Below are 19,321 nucleotides of genomic sequence, written 5' to 3' on the forward strand. Positions count from 1 at the left end.
TGTGTACGTATGAATATTCAGGTACAGAACATGGATCCCCATTGCCTGAGCATTATATACGGAGGACAGTATTTGCTGTGATACATTTCGTAGTTTCTTCAGGAAATGTCATCGCCAGAATGGCTCCCCTAGTGGGCGTGGCCTCCTGTCAGCTAGGCCCCTCCATTTTCTCGTGGCCCATAAGGCACAGCGGCCGGAGCGCCTATACAGTGTCATGGCATTACTCTAGTTATATTAATAGTTGCGGAACAGTGACGTCGGTCCCGCAGTGAAATCAGGGTGTATGTCGGAGGAGCGAGCTACCACATTTGATGAGGGCAAGCCAGGCACAGTGTGGTTGTGACGTGACCACGTACCTCGTCGCCCCGACGTGCGCGCACCGGCATTACCCGGTGGACAGGGAACGCGCCTGCAGCTCCGTGACTGGCTGCTGATCCCAAGATGGCGGCCTGCGGACGTGTCCGGCTGTGCTGGTGCCTGCTGCTGAGCGCCGGCCTGGTTCTGCTTTGGGGCCCGGAGGTTAGGGCCCAGGCCGCGGCTCAAGAGGTGGCTGCGGCCGGAGCAGTGGCGGCTCAGCCTGGAGCCTCCCAGCCGCGGAGACTCCCCGGCATAAGGCTGATCGAGGAGGAGGCCTGCCGGGAGGACATCACCCGCATCTGCCCCAAGAACTCCTGGAACAACAACCTGGCCGTACTGGAGTGCCTGCAGGATGTGCGGGAGGTACATATCCCTATATTGTATATACTGCCTCCTCTATACATTATACTGTATGCATATTACATCCCCCTACTAATATACCACCCCCTATACATTATACGGTATACATATATCCCCCTACTAATATACCACCACTTATACATTATATGGTATACATATATCCCCCTACTAATATTATACCACCCTCTGGCCCTACTGGAGTGCCTGCAGGATTTGCGGGAGGTATATACCCCTATTTTGTATTTACTGTCCCCTCTTTGCATTATACTGTATACATATTATCCCCCTACTAAAATACCACCCCCTGGTCATACTGGAGTGCCTGCAGAATGTGCGGGAGCTATATACCCCTATATTGTATATACTGCCTCCTCCATACAGTACATTAAACTGTGTGTGTGTATGTGTGTATATATATATATATATATATATATATATATTTCCCCCTGCTAATATTATATACCACCCCCTGGCCGTACTGGAGTGCCTGCAGGATGTGCGGGAGGGGTATGCCCCTAAATTATATATACTGCCCCCTCTATACATTATTTGGTATACGTATTATATCCCCCTATTAATATTATACCACCCCCTGGCTGTACTGGAGTGCCTGCAACTGCGGCACTCTCCAGACTTTATGTAGCAGGAAAAGACAACTTTATTCAGACATGTTTCGGGATGAATACCCCGTCATCAGGGAGCAAAGTACAATTGACCACACATCAGATATAAAGACATTCACAAGACACACCTTCACCAATGGGGGAGCGGCACACCCCGCAGTCACGCCCCAGTGGCAATCATGCACGGGCAGGTGTTATCCCAGCCATTGCACCATTACCACCGGCACCTGCCTCCACTTAACACCAATTAAAAATACCCTCACAGAGAGGAATAATTAAAAAGACATCCACATACATTATAATGCATCTGTTACAATATTTAAAGTTATAAAGTGTAATCACTTAACAAGGAGATATCAAACAAAGTTAAATGTACCATTATTCCTGTATAACTACAACAATGAAGGCATATTGAAAAGGATCAAAGTTAATATATCATAGGCAACCATCAATGTTAACATATCGTAAAAAACAATGTAGGCCGAGCTTTTCATTTAGTCCCTTGGGGGACAATGTGTCCAATTTCATAATCCATTTGCTTTCAATGCGTAGTAGGAGTCTACTTCTGTCACCACCTCTTTTTAACGGAGGTAGGTGATCAATCAGTTTAATCCTTAATGAAGCCATCGTGTGGCCAGCCTCAGCCCAGAGATGGGCTACAGGCTGATCACTAGTACCTGTGGCCAAAGAGGCCCGGATGGCAGCTCTATGATTTGCCATCCTTTCACGCAGGGTAGTATCAGTTTTTCCTACATAAAGTAAACCACAGGGGCAAAAAAATCACATACACTATAAATTTAGTCGTGCATGTGATAACATGTTGGATATAGAATTTCTTGCCACTGTATGGATGCACCACGTGGTTACCTGGCAACAGGGAACTACACGTAGTGCACCCAATACAGTGGTAACAGCCATTAGGTTTAGCCAAGAAGTGGGTGGGACCTAGTTTTCTTTGTGAGTTCAGACACGTCCAATTTCAGAAGATGGTCACGAAGGTTTAAACTTCGTAAATAGGCAGGCATCAGTCGAACGTCTGTGAGTGCTGGTAGTTCCCTATCTGTATTAATGACAGGCCAATATCGTTTGACACCTCTAGTAATCTGTTCGCTACTGGTACTGAAGCGATTGACCCAAGGTATCATCTTGGTTTTGGTGTCCATTGTAGTCCTCCTGTTCTTGGTAAGACAATATTATTCCACCCCCTGGCTGTACTGGAGTGTCTGCAGAATGTGCGTTTATACTATTCCCCGCTTCCTGTATATTCTTGTCTTCCATATATATAACAAATGAGACATAAGGAATAAGGATCCTGTGGATGACTCCCGCCAGTAGGAGGACTAATAAATCAGGCTAAAAGTTGGATACCACTGTTTACGGTACTCCTTTAATTTTGGGGGGTGCTATCTAACTATCTATCAGGTGGAGGGTTACTTCACAGAATTATATTTATATACTGCACTAGGAGGCGCCCTTCTCACTCTCTTTTTCAGATAGAGATATCTATATATACATTCCCTGGTATTCCACATTCCTGTTGCTTGTGGTCTTCATTTTATGCTGGGTACACACCAGCACGATGCTGCTCGTGAGCTGGTCATCACAGGAATGCAAGACCCGCTCTTGAGCTGACTGAGCCGCCAACCCGAACAGAAAAGGCACTTGATGTGATCACGATCCGATCTTGACCCGCACCCACTACAATGGTTGTTTCTCAGATCCTACCTGCTGCAGGTAGGATCTCAGAAAAGACCTAACGACCCGCGGGCAGGATTTACCTCCCAGGAGCACATTGCAATATGCAATCCTTCTTCAGAATGTATTTCCCTGCAGTGGCTCCAAAAGGTCTGCACATGCAAAGTCAGTGCTATCCCACGGTCTGTAGCCCAGGACCTTGATGTGATGCTGCCTGTATCACATCCCCCATAGAAACCTATGAGGGATATGATTGCAATCAGGACAGGAGGGATTGCTGCACAGGTACTTAATAATTGTGGCTAACCCCCCAAAACGGGTATTTTTAGGGGAATTAGCCACAAATATTTAATAGTAACTGGGCCCCATAGGGAGGTGAATAAGATAAGAGTGGTGCTAAACCTGCCTAGCATCAAACATTCCCATAGAGCAGGTGTGTGTGTGTGTGTGTGGGGGGGGGGGATCAGTTTACACACATAATCTTATACTGTGTACACATGGGTACAATCAGAATTATATTTTGACTATATAGTCAAAATCGTATGCAGATCGCACAGGTTTTTTATTTGAAACCCAGGTAGACAGGGCTGCAATGACTATTTCTCTTTCGTCCGGTCCGGTGACACAGCTTCACAATGGTATGTAGGAGAGTCCGCAGGAGCCAGGCACCTATGCTTCTAATTCTTTGGGAGCAGGCTCCTCCCTACTGCATCCCATAATGCTTCAGTTAGTTTTAGGTGCCCACAGGAGTGGGTGCTATGCTGTGCTGCAGCTGCGTTTTTTCTTTGGATTTTTTTTTTTCAGATTAGTTACGCTTTTTATTATTTTATTAGTGCACTAGCTAGAGCAGGTTTGCCAGTGTGTCGCTTCTCACAGAAGTGTACACACACTGAGAGCGCAGCAGAGGCTGACAGAAGCGCGTCCTATCAGCTCTCTGTGTACAGAGGGACACCTTTTTATTCCATCTGCACAGCGCTTAGTCTCTTTAGTATAGAGACTTTCCTGGGCCACGGGGGTGTCCTAACCGGCTCCTTGCAGACGGGGAACGTGGGGGACGGACCCCCTGCGATGGCGCCTGCCATCTTAAAGGGTTTAGGGACGGAAATCCCACCAGGGAAGTGAAGTCCCTTACAGGAGTCCGGCGCTGCTGGACAACTCCATTGTGGTCCCACTGAGGGAGGTACAAGGAGGTGAGAGAGACAACTGCGGGAGCGGCCAAGGGGGGAGAAATGCACCAGATGGGCTGGTCTCCCTGCTGAGGCAGAGACTTGGTCTCTTCCTGCTCTGTGTTTGGCGCCTTTTTCACCGTGCTGCGGAGCTGACAGGGTGATTTTACACAGACTCCAGTCTCTTCACAGAAGCGCTTCCCTCGCTGATCGCTGACAGGATTACCAGCTCAGATAAGTACTCTGATACATTGCTCTGTGCGGTGCCTGTTCATTTTGCATTGTGTTATATACATGGCTGAGGGTTTTACTTCTGCTGCTGTGGGAGGGAGCGCTGGACATGTTTAGTTACTGTAAAAAGTGTGATGCTAAATTTACATGTGAACATGAGGATCAGGGGGATTTATGGCCGGCCTGTGAAGCTGTTCCCACAGATAGCTGAACCTGTGTGGGCTTTGACTCTGGGCAGATCTATGAATGCTCTTACTGAGGCTTTGAATAGGCAGAAGGATTCTTTGATAGGGTCTCCTGGCCATTTTACATAGTCTCAGGTGTCTGGGGGATCACTTACCCCGGCTCAGGGGGACCCCATTTTGCTGCAGGCTATGCAGGATACTGCTCAGGGAGTTCATAAAACGACTGCCCTGATGGAGCAGTTTACAAAATCCTCTGATAAGAGTGTGCTTAGACACCCTGTGTCTACACCACCTATTATTCAGGATTTGGATGATGATGATGATGGTGGGTGTGATGAGAACTGGAGTTGGGACATGAGTGATGAAGCTGAGGCTTTAACTTCAGGCATTGAGGATTTGATTGTGGCTGTTAAGCAGACCTTGAATCTTGCAGAGGAGGAAAAGACTCCTGTCTCTTAAGGCCCATACACACTTGAAGATTTTCATTTCAAAAGACTTTGCCAAAATCTCTAAAAGATATATCTTTTACCAAAGTAATGCATACACACTAAGCTACTTTCCCCAAAGAGCAAGAGATTTTCAGGAGTGCTGAAAATCTTTCATTAGAAAAGCTATTTAAATAATGGGCGGGTTTGAATTCCAAGGGTGGGAGCAGAGGCCACCAATGTAAAAAAATATATATATATATATATATGAGGAGGTAACGTATACATCGCTGGCCTGTGATGTATATTCTGTACATCGCTGGCCAGGGATGTATACGTTAGTGGATCCACTGGCCACCAATGTAAAAGAAACATGAGCCGGTAACGTATACATCGCTGGCACAGGCCAGCGATGTATATGTTACCAGCACCACTGCCCACCCATGTTAAGAAATGAGCTGCTAATGTATACAATGTTGGCGTGTCAGCGATGTATACGTTATCGGCTCATTTCTTAACATTGGTGGGCAGTGGCAGTAGTAACGTTTTACGCCAGTGATGCATACGTTAGCGGCTCATTTTTTTTACATTGGTGGGCAGCGGATCCGCTAACTTATACATCGCTGGCACAGGCCAGCGATCTATACGTTACTAGTTCCACTGTCCACCAATTTAAAAAAAATATAAGCCAGTAACGTATACATCGCTGGCCTGCACCAGCAATGTATACGTTACCAGCTTTTTTTTTTTCCATTGGTGGCCAGTGGCACTAGTAACGTATAGATCGCTGGCCTGCGCCAGTGATGTATACATTACTAGCTCTTTTTTTTTTTTTTTTTTTTTTTTAACATTGGTGGGCAGTGGTTTGCTGGTTAATACCAGCATAATACATAATTACATTGGTGGCCAGTGGTTTGCTGGTTAATACCAGCATAATACATAAACAACATTGGTGGCAGTGTACTCGCTTGTAATAGCTGCAGCAGCGCTTCTGCGCTTCTCCAGCAGCTTCTTCTATTGTGAGTGACTGAGGGACGGACGGACTGACGGCCGGAGGGAGCAGGGCGGGTGAGTATGACTGTGGGAGGCACTGGGGGAGGCAGCGGGGGGAGTGCAGTAGCGCCTAGGCTACTTGGACGGGACTCGCGAGCGCAGGTCAGAGGGAGGGAGCGGGGGAGGGTACAATTGCCGCGGCAATGTAAAATCAGCAGGACAGGGGGAGGGAGCAGGGGAATGGAGGCCGGCCCAGCAGAATGTCTTCTTTGGACCATCATCACTCGCCGCATACACACTGAGCGATGATGGTTCCAAAAGAAGCCATGATCGCCAGGCATGCTGGTTTTACCAGCAGATTACCCACTTTGACAGCGATGATGCGGGAGCGCGCATCATCGCTAGTGGGTGATCTTTGCTCCATACACACTAGGCGATTTTCACCTGAAAATCGGTCAAAACACCCGTTTTGACCGATTTTCACCTGAAAATCGGCAAGTGTGTATGGGCCTTTATGTGTTTAAAAAGAGTCGCAGAGACCCTCTGTGTTTCACCTCTGATGAGGGAATGTCATCTCTTTTAAATGAAGCAGGAAAAACTCCTGATAAGAGATTGTTGATGGCAAAGAGGTATGCAAATATGTACCCTATGCCAGAGGCGCATACCAAATTATGGGAAAAAGCCCCATTAGTGGATGCATCAGTTGCTAGAATGTCTAAAGCCACTGCCTTGCCTGTCCAGGGGGGTGCTGCCTTTAAGGACCCGGTGGATAAAAAAGTAGAAGGCTGTTTGAAGGCTATTTTTGAAGGTGTGGGTTATACCTTGAGACCCATTATTGTGTCTGCTTGGGTCACAAAAGCCATGATTAAGTGGGCGGAGGAGCTGTCTGGGCTACTCCACCAAAATTCCGAGGCTTTTATTCTGGCAGAAAAATTGAGATCTGCCGCAGAGTATGTGTGTGAGGCTAGTGAGGAAGGAGCTAAGATGGCGTCCAGAGTGTCTGTGAATTCAGTGTCTGCGAGAAGGGCTCTTTGGCTCAAGGCTTGGGAAGCTGATACTGAGTCTAAAAAGTCCCTTGAAAACTTGCCTTTCAAGGGGGAGTTATTGTTTGGCTCAGAGCTGGAAGCCATTATCAAGCAGGCTACTGGGGGCAAGAGTACGTTTCTTCCCACCACTTCCAAAAGTTCAGGCTCCAAGTTTGGAGTTTTCAAGCCGTCCTTTCGGCCGCCATTTCGGGGCGGGGCGTCCAACAGAGGACAGTCCGGCTGTGGCAGATTTCAGGCCGGCAGAGGAAAGGTTTCCAGAGGCCGCTTTGGTGCCTTTACAAAAAAGCATGCAGCCAAAGGGGATGACAAGTCCTCTTCATGACGGGGCGGGGACTCCCCTTTCTGGGCTCAGAGTGGGGGGTCGCCTCCTACATTTTCGGGACAGGTGGAGAGAATCCATAGTGGATCCTTGGGTCCTTTCCATCATTTCCGAAGGTTACCGGATAAATCTCAGGGGCACGCCACCCAAGAGATTTCTCCCTACACCCTTGCCGCGGTCAGCGTCACTGAGGTCCGCTCTGTTGGGAGCAGCTGTGGCTCTCAAAAGGGAGTGGTAATTCCGGTTCCCCAGGAAGAGAGAAAACAAGGGTTTTATTCAATTCTGTTCCTTGTCCCCAAGCCAGACGGGTCTTTCAGGCCCATACTAAATTTAAAATCTTTAAATCTTCACTTGTGGGTAGATCACTTCCGAATGGAGTCCCTGCGCTCTGTGCTCCTGAGCATAGAACCGGGAGAGTTCCTGGCATCGGTCGATATTCAGGATGCATATCTCCATGTGCCCATCTTCAAGGGTCACCAAGCTCTCCTAAGGTTTGCAATTGGAGAAGACCATTGGCAGTTTCAGGCACTGCCGTTTGGTTTGGCAATGGCTCCGAGAGTTTTCACGAAGGTGATGGCGGTCATGGCTGCAGCTCTCCGTCTAAGGGGAATAGTAATTATTCCTTATTTGGATGACCTTTTATTCAAGGCGGAGCCGGCAGGAAAACTTCAGGAACACCTGAGTGTTGCGACGTAGTTCTTGCAGGAACAGGGTTGGTTGCTAAACCTTCCCATCTAATACCCACGCATAGTCTGCAGTTCCTAGGGGTTATCTTGGACACACACCTTCACAGGGTGTTCTCTCTTCACCCCAAAGCAGTGGAGATTCGGCAGATGGTACTGACAATTCTCCGGGCCCCTGCACCGACGGTGTGGCAGGGAGTAAGGCTGCTGGGCAAAATGGTAGCGACCTTCGAGACGCTGCAGTTTGCCAGATTCCATTCAAGGTCCTTCCAATGGAACATACTAGCATGCTGGTCCGGCAATGCCAAGACAATGAAACAGGAGAGGCTGATCTTGTCTCAGGAAGCAAGAATTTCCTTTTCAGGGTCCATGGGTCCCACAGGGGACATCGGGGTTGTAGGTGGATCCAGGGAGTCCGAGGCACCAATCAGCGAAGCTTCTAAAGATTTCCCAGGATGCCTGGGCCCTCTCCCCTACAGCCCCGCCTCCAGGCTCATCTAGCCAGTTTTTGTTTGGTGCCTGCAGGAAGCAGACGCACCTTCATATCAGCGGGGGTTACCTCACTGAGGTAACCCCATAAAAGCTCACTTTTTCTATTTAAATCTGCTGCCTCAGCGGCAGAAGCCACTTTGCGGCTGAGGCTGCTCACCGCCGTCAATCACTGACGGCGGAGCGCGCAGCTACGTCACCCTCCCGGCGCCATCTCCATCCACGACGCCTGTCAGCGGAGGACTTCGGCGGGGGAGACCACGATGCCTAGCACCGCCGACGGTCTCCCCCGGGCAGCGTGGCTGGAATAGAGGGCAGGTAAGGCTCCAATAGGAGCGCAAACCGCTGCCATACCGCGATAGCGAGGGAGACGTGCGCGGTAGCTGGCGTGGGTACAGGTTTCGGCCCGGGACCCCACTAGACCACCGGGGACTGAGCGCAGAGGGGACCCCATTATTACTCGGCTCCATATAGCCCCGGTGGGGGAAGTCCAGCAAGGGGAGGCGGCGTCGGGTCTGCAGTCCCTCCCCCAGCTTTGGCGCCAATCTCACTAAGGATCTGCCGTTCCATAAGCTGTAGCTTATGTGTCCGCCCCCCCTCTCTCGGACAGGCGCCATTTCTGCAGCAGCACTTCCAGATAGCGGGCACACTTCTCCCCTGTGAAATCGCCTACAGGTTTAGTAGCTGCTTTCACAGCCACCCTCATTCCCACTTTTCTCCATAGAGTTAAGCGGTTGACACAGGGTGAGGTAGTCTTTTCCTGACTAAAAGTGTGTATGTGACTTGTGCTAGATTTCTCCCTCTTCTTCCGTCAGTAATCTGTCCCTTTATCTCTATTACTGAGGTAATACCTCATTGATCACATAGCACATGGTTTTCCTTAGTGAATTATCCTATTGTGCACTGTAAGCTCTCATTGTCAGTGTGTTTACACCATGTCCAAACGAGGGCGTCAGCAGACAGAATCTCCTCAGCTCTTGTCCTGCAAGGGCTGTGCTGCAGGCCTGTCTGATATGGATGTTGTTAAGGATGGCCTGTGTGTCAACTGCTTTATCCCTTCTGCGCAGTCTTCTGCCACAGTAGTCCCACAACAACAACCCCCATGGGCAGCCTTCCAACAATTGCTGGGTACTCTTGTGGACCGCTTGCCCGCTACTATTGCACCCCCTGTAGTCCAGCCCCCTCCACCTTGGGTGGATGCCCTGTCGACCACGGTGCAGACCTTGCAACAGACCACGGTAGCCATGCATAGGCTGCTGCCTCAGACTGTACAGCCCAGTAGACCCCTGCTAACTCCGTTGCTAGCGGATACACAGGATGACACTGATGATGGTGGGGATGATGTCGACAATACTGGTGACGACATCAATTTAGATGATGATCAGGATGATCCCATGCCTATGGATACTCCTGCTTCTCAAGCAGAAACTCCTGATGTAACAGCCCTAATACATGCCATCAAAGAAGTTTTGACTCGGAGGAGCCAGAACCAGTCGCAAAGACCAAGGATGTCTTTAAAAAAACAAAAGGTCCTTAAGGCCCAGTTCCCACATTCTGATTATCTATCTGAAATTAGGACAAATCAGTGGGAAGCGTTAGGCAAAAAAGCCAGCATTCCACGGAGGGTTCTAAACAAATACCCCCTCCCACCAGAGGACTGCAAACCATGGGAGATCAGTGGATCCCCATGTTACTAGACTGGTAAAACCTTCGGTCTTACCTGTTTCATCTGGGTCCAATCTTGGGGACCAGACTGACAGGCGGCTGGAACAGGCTCTTAAGGCCACGTTTTCTTACACTGGCGCTGTTCAAAGGCCTACCATAGCAGCAACCTGGGCAGTTAAGGCTATTCTCCCGTGGGTTCAAACATTGGAGGAGGAGCTTACACAGGATGCATCTGAAAATGCTAAACGGTGCATCCACCATATTAAACACCATATTAAACAAGCAGCTTCCTATATTATGGAGGCCATGTCCGATGCAGGCACACTAGCAGCCAAGGCATCAGCTAGCTCGGTTTTAGCACGCCGCATCATTTGGCTCAGGCCTTGGAAGGCGGATTTGGAGTCCAAAAAGACTCTGGAGTTACTACCCTTTAAGGGTGAGACACTCTTTGGAGAGGAACTAAACAAAATAGTAGCCTCTTTGGCTGCAGCAAAAACTGCGTGCTTTCCGATGGCCCTCCCACAAAAGCCTAGGACTACCTTTTCGGTCCTTTCGTCCTCAAGGAAAGGCCAGAGGTCAGCCTTTTACAAAGCCTCCCTCCTCACATAAACCCGGTAAGGCAAAACCAAAGCAGGCTTGGGCCGCTAGACAGGCCCCAAACAAGCCTGACAAACCATCTGCATGATGGGACGGGCCTCCCGCAGGGAGAGCCCCAGGTGGGAGGCAGACTTCTTCACTTCACACAACAGGTCCTGTCCACAACAAAGGACGCCTGGGTGAGAGAAGTGGTGTCTCGGGGCTACTCCATATCCTTCAAAAGGACGCCACCTTCAAAAGGACGCCACCCAAAAACTTATTTTGCATTGGCCTCCCACACGACCCCTTCAAAGCAGACCATCTGCAAAGAATATTGCAGTCTCTGCTACGGTCTCAGGTTATTGTTCCGGAACCTTCCCACCAGATGGGACAGGGTTTTTACTCAACTCTCTTCCTAGTCCCAAAACCAAATGGGACGTTCAGACCCATTCTGAACTTAAAGGCACTCAACAAGTCAGTCAGAGTGTCCAAGTTCAGGATGGAAACATTGAGATCAATAATTCTGGCACTGGAAGCTGGAGATTACATGGTCTCCCTGGACATTCGGGACGCGTACCTCCATGTTCCCATCCTTCCAGCACACCAACAGTACCTGAGGTTCGCGATCCAAAACAGGCACTTTCAATTCAGGGTCCTACCTTTTGGACTAGCCACTGCCCCAAGAATCTTCACAAAGATCATGGCGGTAATGGCTTCCCTCCTCCACCAGCAGGGCATCCGAGTGTTCCCTTACTTGGACGACCTCTTGCTGGTGGCGAAGTCTCTGGAAATCCTGCTGTTGCATCTGCAAACAACAATTGCAATTTTACAGGACCATGGGTGGCTCTTAAATTGGGGAAAGTCCACTCTGATTCCATCGCAATGCATGTTGCACCTGGGAGCTCTTCTGGACACCAAGGCCCTGAGGCTGTTTCTTCCAGCGGACAAGAGTGCTGCCTTACAAGAGCACATCTGCAAATTCATTCTAAGCCCAAAGGTCACGGCCCATTGGGCAATGTAGATCCTGGGCCGGATGTCCACTTTCGACATGGTCGAGTGGGCCCAGTTTCACTCTCGCCGTCTTCAGCGTCTCATCTTGAAGAAGTGGGACGGCCTGACTCATCACATCAGGACTACCTCCTTCCAACTGACACAGGAAGTCCAGGAATCCCTCCAGTGGTGGCTTCAAACGCAACACCTGTCAAAAGGCCGACCATTCTGGTTCACCGAATGGCTGGTCCTCACAACCGACGCCAGCTTGCGAGGTTGGGGAGCAGTAATAGAATCCCAATCCTTGCAAGGTGTGTGGATAGTGCAAGAATCCAGACTATCCATCAACGTCCTGGAATTGAGGGCAGCCTACAACGCCCTGGTCGGATCAAGGGACCTGCTCCAAGGCAGGCCAGTACAGATTCGCTCCGACAACGCCACGGCTGTGGCGTACATAAACCGCCAAGCGGGCACTCGAAGTCTGGCGGCCCTACAGGAAGTGTCCAGAATCCTGACTTGGGCAGAACAGAATCTTCTGGCACTCTCAGCTGTCTTCATCCCGGGTGTCCTGAACTGGGAAGCGGACTTCCTGAGCCGTCAGGACATTCATCCGGGGGAGTGGTCTCTCCACCCAGAGGTCTTTGCCACTCTGACAGACAGTTGGGGCGTGCCGGACGTGGATCTGATGGCGTCCAGACACAACCGCAAAGTGGAAAGGTTCGGAGCAAGGACAAGATATCCTCTAGCCGACTTCACAGACGTTCTAACAGTTCCATGGAGATTTCATCTCCCTTATGCATTTCCTCCTGTCAACATGATCCCCAGGATCGTCAGGGAATTCAAACTGGAACGCGGGAATCTAATTCTGATAGCCCCATATTGGCCACGCAGGCCTTGGTTCGTGGATCTGCAACAGATGTCTCACCAGCCCCCCATTCCATTGCCACCTCGGAAGGATCTGTTATCCCAGGGTCCCTGCTTACACCCGGACCCTCAGCGTCTGTCTTTAACGGCGTGGCGCTTGAAACTACCCTACTAAAGCAGAAAGGGTTTTCCTCCAGAGTGGCTAGAACTATGATCCATGCTCGTAAACAGTCATCTTCCAGAATTTACTACCGGATTTGGCACACTTTCTTTTCTTGGTGTACCACCAGAAAGTACAATCCAAAAATTTTCAAATTGTCAAGGATTTTGGCTTTCCTACAGAAAGGTCTGGACATGGGACTGGACTGGCATCCCTGAAAGTCCAGGTCTCAGCCCTATCGGTCTGGTTCCAGAGAAAAATTGCACTTTTACCAGATATTCGCACTTTCTTTCAAGGAGTAATACATCTCCAGCCACCGTATACTCCTCCTACCATGCCTTGGGATCTTACACTAGTATTACAGGCATTGAACCACCCTTTGAACCATTACAGTCAGTGGATCTTAAGTGGCTTACTGTAAAAACAGTTTTCCTCCTGGCAATTTTTTTCTGCTAGGAGGGTTTCTGATCTTTCGGCTCTTTCATGGAAACCTCCCTTCCTTATCTTCCATGCGGACAGGGCGGTCCTGAGGACCAAACCGTCGCACCTTCCTAAAGTCGTCTCCAGGTTCCACCTTAACCAGGAAATAGTGGTGCCGTCTTTCACATCAGAAAATTTGTCTCCACAGGAACATCTTCTGGACGTGGTTAGGGCCCTGACCATAAATGTTGACCGTACTAGGGCGGTCAGGAAATCTGACTCTCTCTTTGTCCTGTACGGTTTTCATAAGAAAGGCTGGCCAGCCACCAAGCAAACCATAGCCCGCTGGATTCGCATGGCTATTCATCAAACGTCTTAACTGGTAAAGTTACCTATCCCTGTGTCCATTAAAGCACATTCTACTAGAGCGGTTGGTCCGTCTTGGGCAGCAAGCAGAGGAGCTTCTCCCGAACAACTGTGCAAGGCTGCAACGTGGTCATCTGTCCATACCTTCACTAGATTTTATGCTTTTGACACGTTCGCCTCCCAGGATGCTTCCTTTGGTCGTCGGGTTCTTCTGACACCTCAGACAAATTCCCTCCCTTGAATATACGGCTTGTGACATCCCCGATGTCCCCTGTGGGACCCATGGACCCTGAAAAGGAGAGTTATGGTAGACCTACCTTTGTTAACGCCCTTTCCTTGAAGTCCATGGGAACCACAGGGCGCCCTCCCCTTAATTTGCTACTGAGGTATCCCTGGAAGTGATATTATCATTGTGACCCGTAATGACCGTAATTTAAGATCATGTCAACTCTATTGTATGTACGAGTATATGGGCATGTGTGCCTCATGTCCTTCTCTCTTCTCTGCTTCCTGCTTATGGCTTGTTACTAAAAACTGGCTAGATGAGCCTGGAGGCGGGGCTGTAGGGGAGAGGGCCCGGGCATCCTGGGAAATCTTTAGAAGCTTCGCTGATTGGTGCCTCGGACCCCCTGGATCCACCTACAACCCCGATGTCCCCTGTGGTTCCCATGGACTTCAAGGAAAGGGAGTTAACAAAGGTAGGTCTACCATAACTCTCCTTATCCCTGGAATGGTGGACGGATATAGAGACCCTGCAGATGGGGCAGTCCCTTTGCTCATGGGATTGGTTGGTCATCACGACGGATGCCAGTCTCAGGGGCTGGGGGGCAGTAGTGCTTCACCTGAGATTGCAGGGCCTTTGGTCAGTGGAGGAATCCAGTCTTCCCATAAATATACTGGAACTGAGAGCAGTATGGAATGCCTTGTGCCAAGCAGAGGAATTTCTGAAGGGTTTACCAGTACGAGTACAATCAGACAATGCCACTACAGTGGCATACTTCAATCACCAGGGCGGTACTCGGAGCAAGATGGCGATGGCAGAGATTGTGAAGATCTTCACCTGGGCGGAGGTTCAGGTTCCAGCACTGTCATCTGTTTTCATTCCGGGGATCCTGAATGTGGAGGCGGACTACCTCAGCAGGGCGGACCTGCTGGAGGGGGATTGGTCACTCCATCGGGACGTGTTTCAGAAGATGGTAGACAGATGGGGACTGCCAGACATAGATCTTATGGCGTCCAGGACCAATTGTCAAGTACCGAGATTTTGTTCTCGGTCGAGGGATCCGTTGGCTTGGGCAGTGGATGCCATGACCGTTCCTTGGTCTTTCCGTCTGGTCTACATTTTCCCCCCGTTCCCAATGATCTCGAGGATGTTGAAGAGGATAAAGAACCAGAGTGTACCGGTCATTCTTGTTGCACCAGATTGGCCCAGGAGGTCATGGTACTCAGACATACTGAGATTATCGATGGAATCGTGGCGACTTCCTCTTCAGCCGGATTTGTTAAGCCAAGGGCCGTTTCTGCACCAGGACCTAGCTCGTCTAAATTTGACGGCGTGGCGTATGAATCCTCCTCATTAAGAAAGAAGGAAGAAGAAGTCATACAGACCATGCTAAGGGCCAGGAAACCGGTGTCTGCGGCCAATTACCACAGGGTGTGGAGGATCTACATCAGGTGGTGCGAAAGGCAGAGAGTTCATACCTCCAGGTTTAAGGTAGCAAGGCTACTGGAGTTTTTACAGGATGGATTGTCGTCTGGGTTAAGTTTACAGTCTCTGAATGTGCAAGTTTCGTCACTTTCCATTTTCTTTCAAAAGATAGTGGCTCTGTTGCCGGAGGTACAAACCTTTTTACAGGGGGTGGCCAGGATTAAGCCTCCTTAAAAGCAGCCAGTTGCACCATGGGACTTATCTCTTGTTTTGTCCATGCTGCAGAAACCCCCTTTTGAGCCACTGAGATTGGCTGATCTCAAGTACCTTACCTGGAAGCTTACCTTTTTATTGTCATTGCTTCGGTTAGACGTGTGTCAGAATTGGGTGCCCTGTCTTGCAAATCACCATTTCTGATTTTTCATGATGACAGGGCTGTACTTAGGACAGTACCAAAATTTTTACCTAAAGTGGTTTCCTCCTTTCATTTGAATCAGGACATTGTGCTCCCGGTTTTTTCCCCGCCTGAGGGAACGAGGAATAGGGACAGTTTGAAAAAGTTGGATGTGGTTCGCGCATTGCGAATTTATATCAGTAGAGTAAAGGATGTTCGCAAATCAGATTTGTTGTTGGTTTTGTACGATGTACATAAGATTGGGTGGCCTGCTTCAAAGCAGACTATAGCCCGCTGGTTGAGATCAACTATTGCATTTGCCTACTGTAAGGCAGGTAGACCTGTGCCATCTCGCATGAACACCCATACTACGAGGTCAGTTGCTTCGTCGTGGGCGGTGAGGCATGGGGCCACAGCAGAGCAGTTGTGCAGGGCAGCCACCTGGTCCTCTGTTCAAACCTTTACAAAATTCTACAGGTTTCATGAGTTCGCGTCGGAGGACGCTTCATTTGGACGGGCAGTGATGAGAACTGGCAGTCTGAGCTTACCCTCCCAAAGGACCGGCTCGTGAACGTCCCATTGTGAAGCTGTGTCACTGGACTGGACGAAAGAGAAAAGGGGATTTTTGTAAGAACTTAGCGTTAGAACCCCTTTCTCTGAGTCCAGTCCGGTGACACAGCGATCCCTCCCTAACTCTCAGTAAGTTGTACCGTTCATGGTTGCCATGTTATGTGTTATAAGTTGCATATATGATGTTCAGGCATTGTACTGAGTTGTGTATCCTAGTGTGCTGTAAAGAATTAGAAGCATAGGTGCCTGGCTCCTGCGGACCCTCCTACATCCCATCGTGAAGCTGTGTCACCGGACTGGACTCAGAGAAAGGGGTTCGAACGGTAAGTTCTTACAAAAATCCCCTTATAGTGCTAATCGAATGTAGATCGCAAGAATTGTATGCAAATAGTAGAGTTAGCAAAGATTGTATAGCACTTAATGCTGTGTACACACTTGTACAATCTGCATGAGATCCAATTTAGACTATGTATACAATTTAGACTATCTGCATACATTTTATAATGCAGATCTGCACTATATAGTCTATGCAGCCAAGACTTTCTGCATGAGATCCAGATGAGATTTTGACTATATAGTCAAAATCTCATCTGGATCTCATGCAGATTGTACAAGTGTGTACACACCATATTGGTGTGTACACACTTGTACAATCTGCATGAGATCCAGATGGTGCCGACGGAGGGGGGAGGACGGCATTGCATAGCGGAGCGCTATGCAAAGCCGCCCTGAAAGCCACTCATCTGCTGGTATAACCAGCAGATGAACGGCTTTCCCGGCGATGTTGCGGGAGCGCGCAGCACTGCTCATCGCCGGGGCATACACACTGGGCAGCTTTGAGATGAAAGCTGCTCAAATCTGCTGTTTTGAGCGACTTTCAGCTCAAAGTTGCCCAGTGTGTATGGGCCTTAACAAATAGCAATGTTTCAATGTTGTAACAAACAGGATTCAATTTTTTTTATTAGAAAGCAAAAAAATAGTTTTACACCCAAAAAAGCTTTTTTCTAACCCTGAAATACATATTATATCCCTCCTTCAACTATACCACCCCCTGTACCCCACTATACATTATACCAGGCATTCCCAACCACAGTCCTCAAGGCACACAAACAGTGCAGGTTTTAGTGATATCCAGGCTTCAGCACAGATGGTTTAATCAGAATCCCTCAGATACTAATTAAGTCACCTGTGCTCAAGCCTGGATATCTAGAAATCCTGCACTGTTGGTGTGCCTTGAGGACCATGGTTGGGAATGCCTGCATTATACTATATACCCTAATTTATACAAATTATGTCCCCCCTCTTATCATTATACCACCCCCTGGTCATGCTGGAGTACCACATCCTGGCGTGTTGAAAGTAGATGGGGGTGCTGGATGGCATCTACAGCGTAGATGCGGGAGGATGGATGGTGGCTAGAGCGTAGATTGGGGAGGATGGGTGGCGAGTAGAGCGTAGATGTTGGAGGGTGAATGGCAACTAGAGCATAGATGGGGAGGATGGGTGGTGGCTAGAGCACAGATGGAGGAGGATAGATGGCAGCTAGAGCATAGATGGGGAGGGTGGGTGACGGCTAGAGCTTAATGCGGCAGGATGGAATGGCGGCTAGAGCTTAGATGCGGGAGGATGGAATGGAGACTAGAGCGTAGATGGGGGGAGGATGTGAGTGGGAGCTAGGGCATAAATGGGGCAGGATGGAGTGGCGGCTAGGGTGTAGATGGGGGAGGAAGTGAGTGGCGGCTAGGGTGTTGATGGGGGGGAGGATGTGAGTGGCGGCTAGGGCGTAGATGGGGGAGGATGGAGTGGCGGCTAGGGCGTAGATGAGGGAGGGCTATTAGTGTAGATGGGGATGTGGGGGGAGGGGTTGACTACAGTAGAAACTGGTATTCTAGTTTGCAGCACCAATTTTACCCAAATGTATTGTCTATTTTTGCTTATGGGTGTTAGTAAGGTTAGACATACTTGGGTACTTGTGGAGTATCACGGCTCCCATCGCATGCCAAATGTAGTGGCATGAGATGGGATGCGATTTTTACAGTTTTTAAGCTATTTTTAGCAAAAATCGCATGCAATCAAATCGCATGCGATGCGATGGCATGCGTTTTTGCACTGAAATGCATCCAAATGCATAGAAATGTGCAGCAAACATGTTAAATGCCCCAAATGTCATTTTTTAGTGTCCCACCCCCACTATCAACGCGAACCCGAAGCGTGGCGAGGGGCGGCGGTACGCGTCCTACGACCTTTTCATACCCCCACTATCCACGTCGGCGTGGAGTTGAGAATAAAATAGTGTGGCGAGCGCAGCGAGCCACCGAGCCCGAAGCGTGGTGAGCGCAGCGAGGGGACGCGGACACCTGTGAAGCCCGCGAGGGGACCCGGATACCTGTGAAGGTATCCGGGTCCCCTCGCGGCGCTCGCCACGCTTCGGGCTCGCTGCGCTCGCCACACTATTCTATTCTCAACTCCACGCCGACGTGGATAGTGGGTATGAAAAGGTCGTAGGACGCGTACCGCCGCCCCTCGTGGGCTCGCTGCGCTCGCCACGCTTCGGGTTGGCGTTGATAGTGGGGGTGGTACACTCTAAAAAATGACATTTGGGGGCATTTAACATGTTTGCTGCACATTTCAATGCATTTGGATGCATTTCAGTGCAAAAACGCATGCCATCGCATCGCATGCGATATGATTTTTTAGCATGCGATGCCCATCGGGGGAGCCGTGATACTCCACAAGTACCCATACTTGTGATGTGTGAGTATGGACCGGTTACTACTCATGCTGTGCATATGGGATTGCTGACATAAGGTGATAGAGGGGAGGACGATGTGACTTCTTACCGATAGGTTGCTATATGTATGTCGTGTGTACATGGCGGCATGTTTTTTATTGTATGTGTCCATTGTGTGAGGTGGGGGCTCTTGTACTTGATTACTGTGTGGCAGGAATGTTTCTCTGCTGGCGTTATACAGGGCGCAGACAGATTCTCTGTGGGGTGGGGAGTTTCCCTGGCAGTACACCGGTCAAACCGTAATGCAGGTGTCCTAATGTTAGCTCATGGAGGACATATAGGGCACAGCCAAAACTCAGCTAGTG

General features: G+C 49.5%; 1 protein-coding gene across 1 annotated transcript in view; it reads left to right on the plus strand.

The window, feature by feature from the left end:
• The first annotated feature begins 263 nt into the window (after positions 1-263).
• GLG1 (golgi glycoprotein 1) overlaps positions 264-19,321 on the plus strand; it is a 38,254-nt gene continuing 19,196 nt past the window's right edge. The window contains exon 1 of the mRNA XM_083164932.1: positions 264-720. Coding sequence (XP_083021058.1) covers positions 442-720 — 279 coding nt within the window. The 5' untranslated portion in view covers positions 264-441. The remainder of the gene's footprint in view (positions 721-19,321) is intronic.

Source organism: Crinia signifera, chromosome 11 (genome assembly GCF_055691185.1).
Source record: "Crinia signifera chromosome 11, ASM5569118v1, whole genome shotgun sequence".
Classification (NCBI taxonomy): Eukaryota; Metazoa; Chordata; class Amphibia; order Anura; family Myobatrachidae; genus Crinia; species Crinia signifera.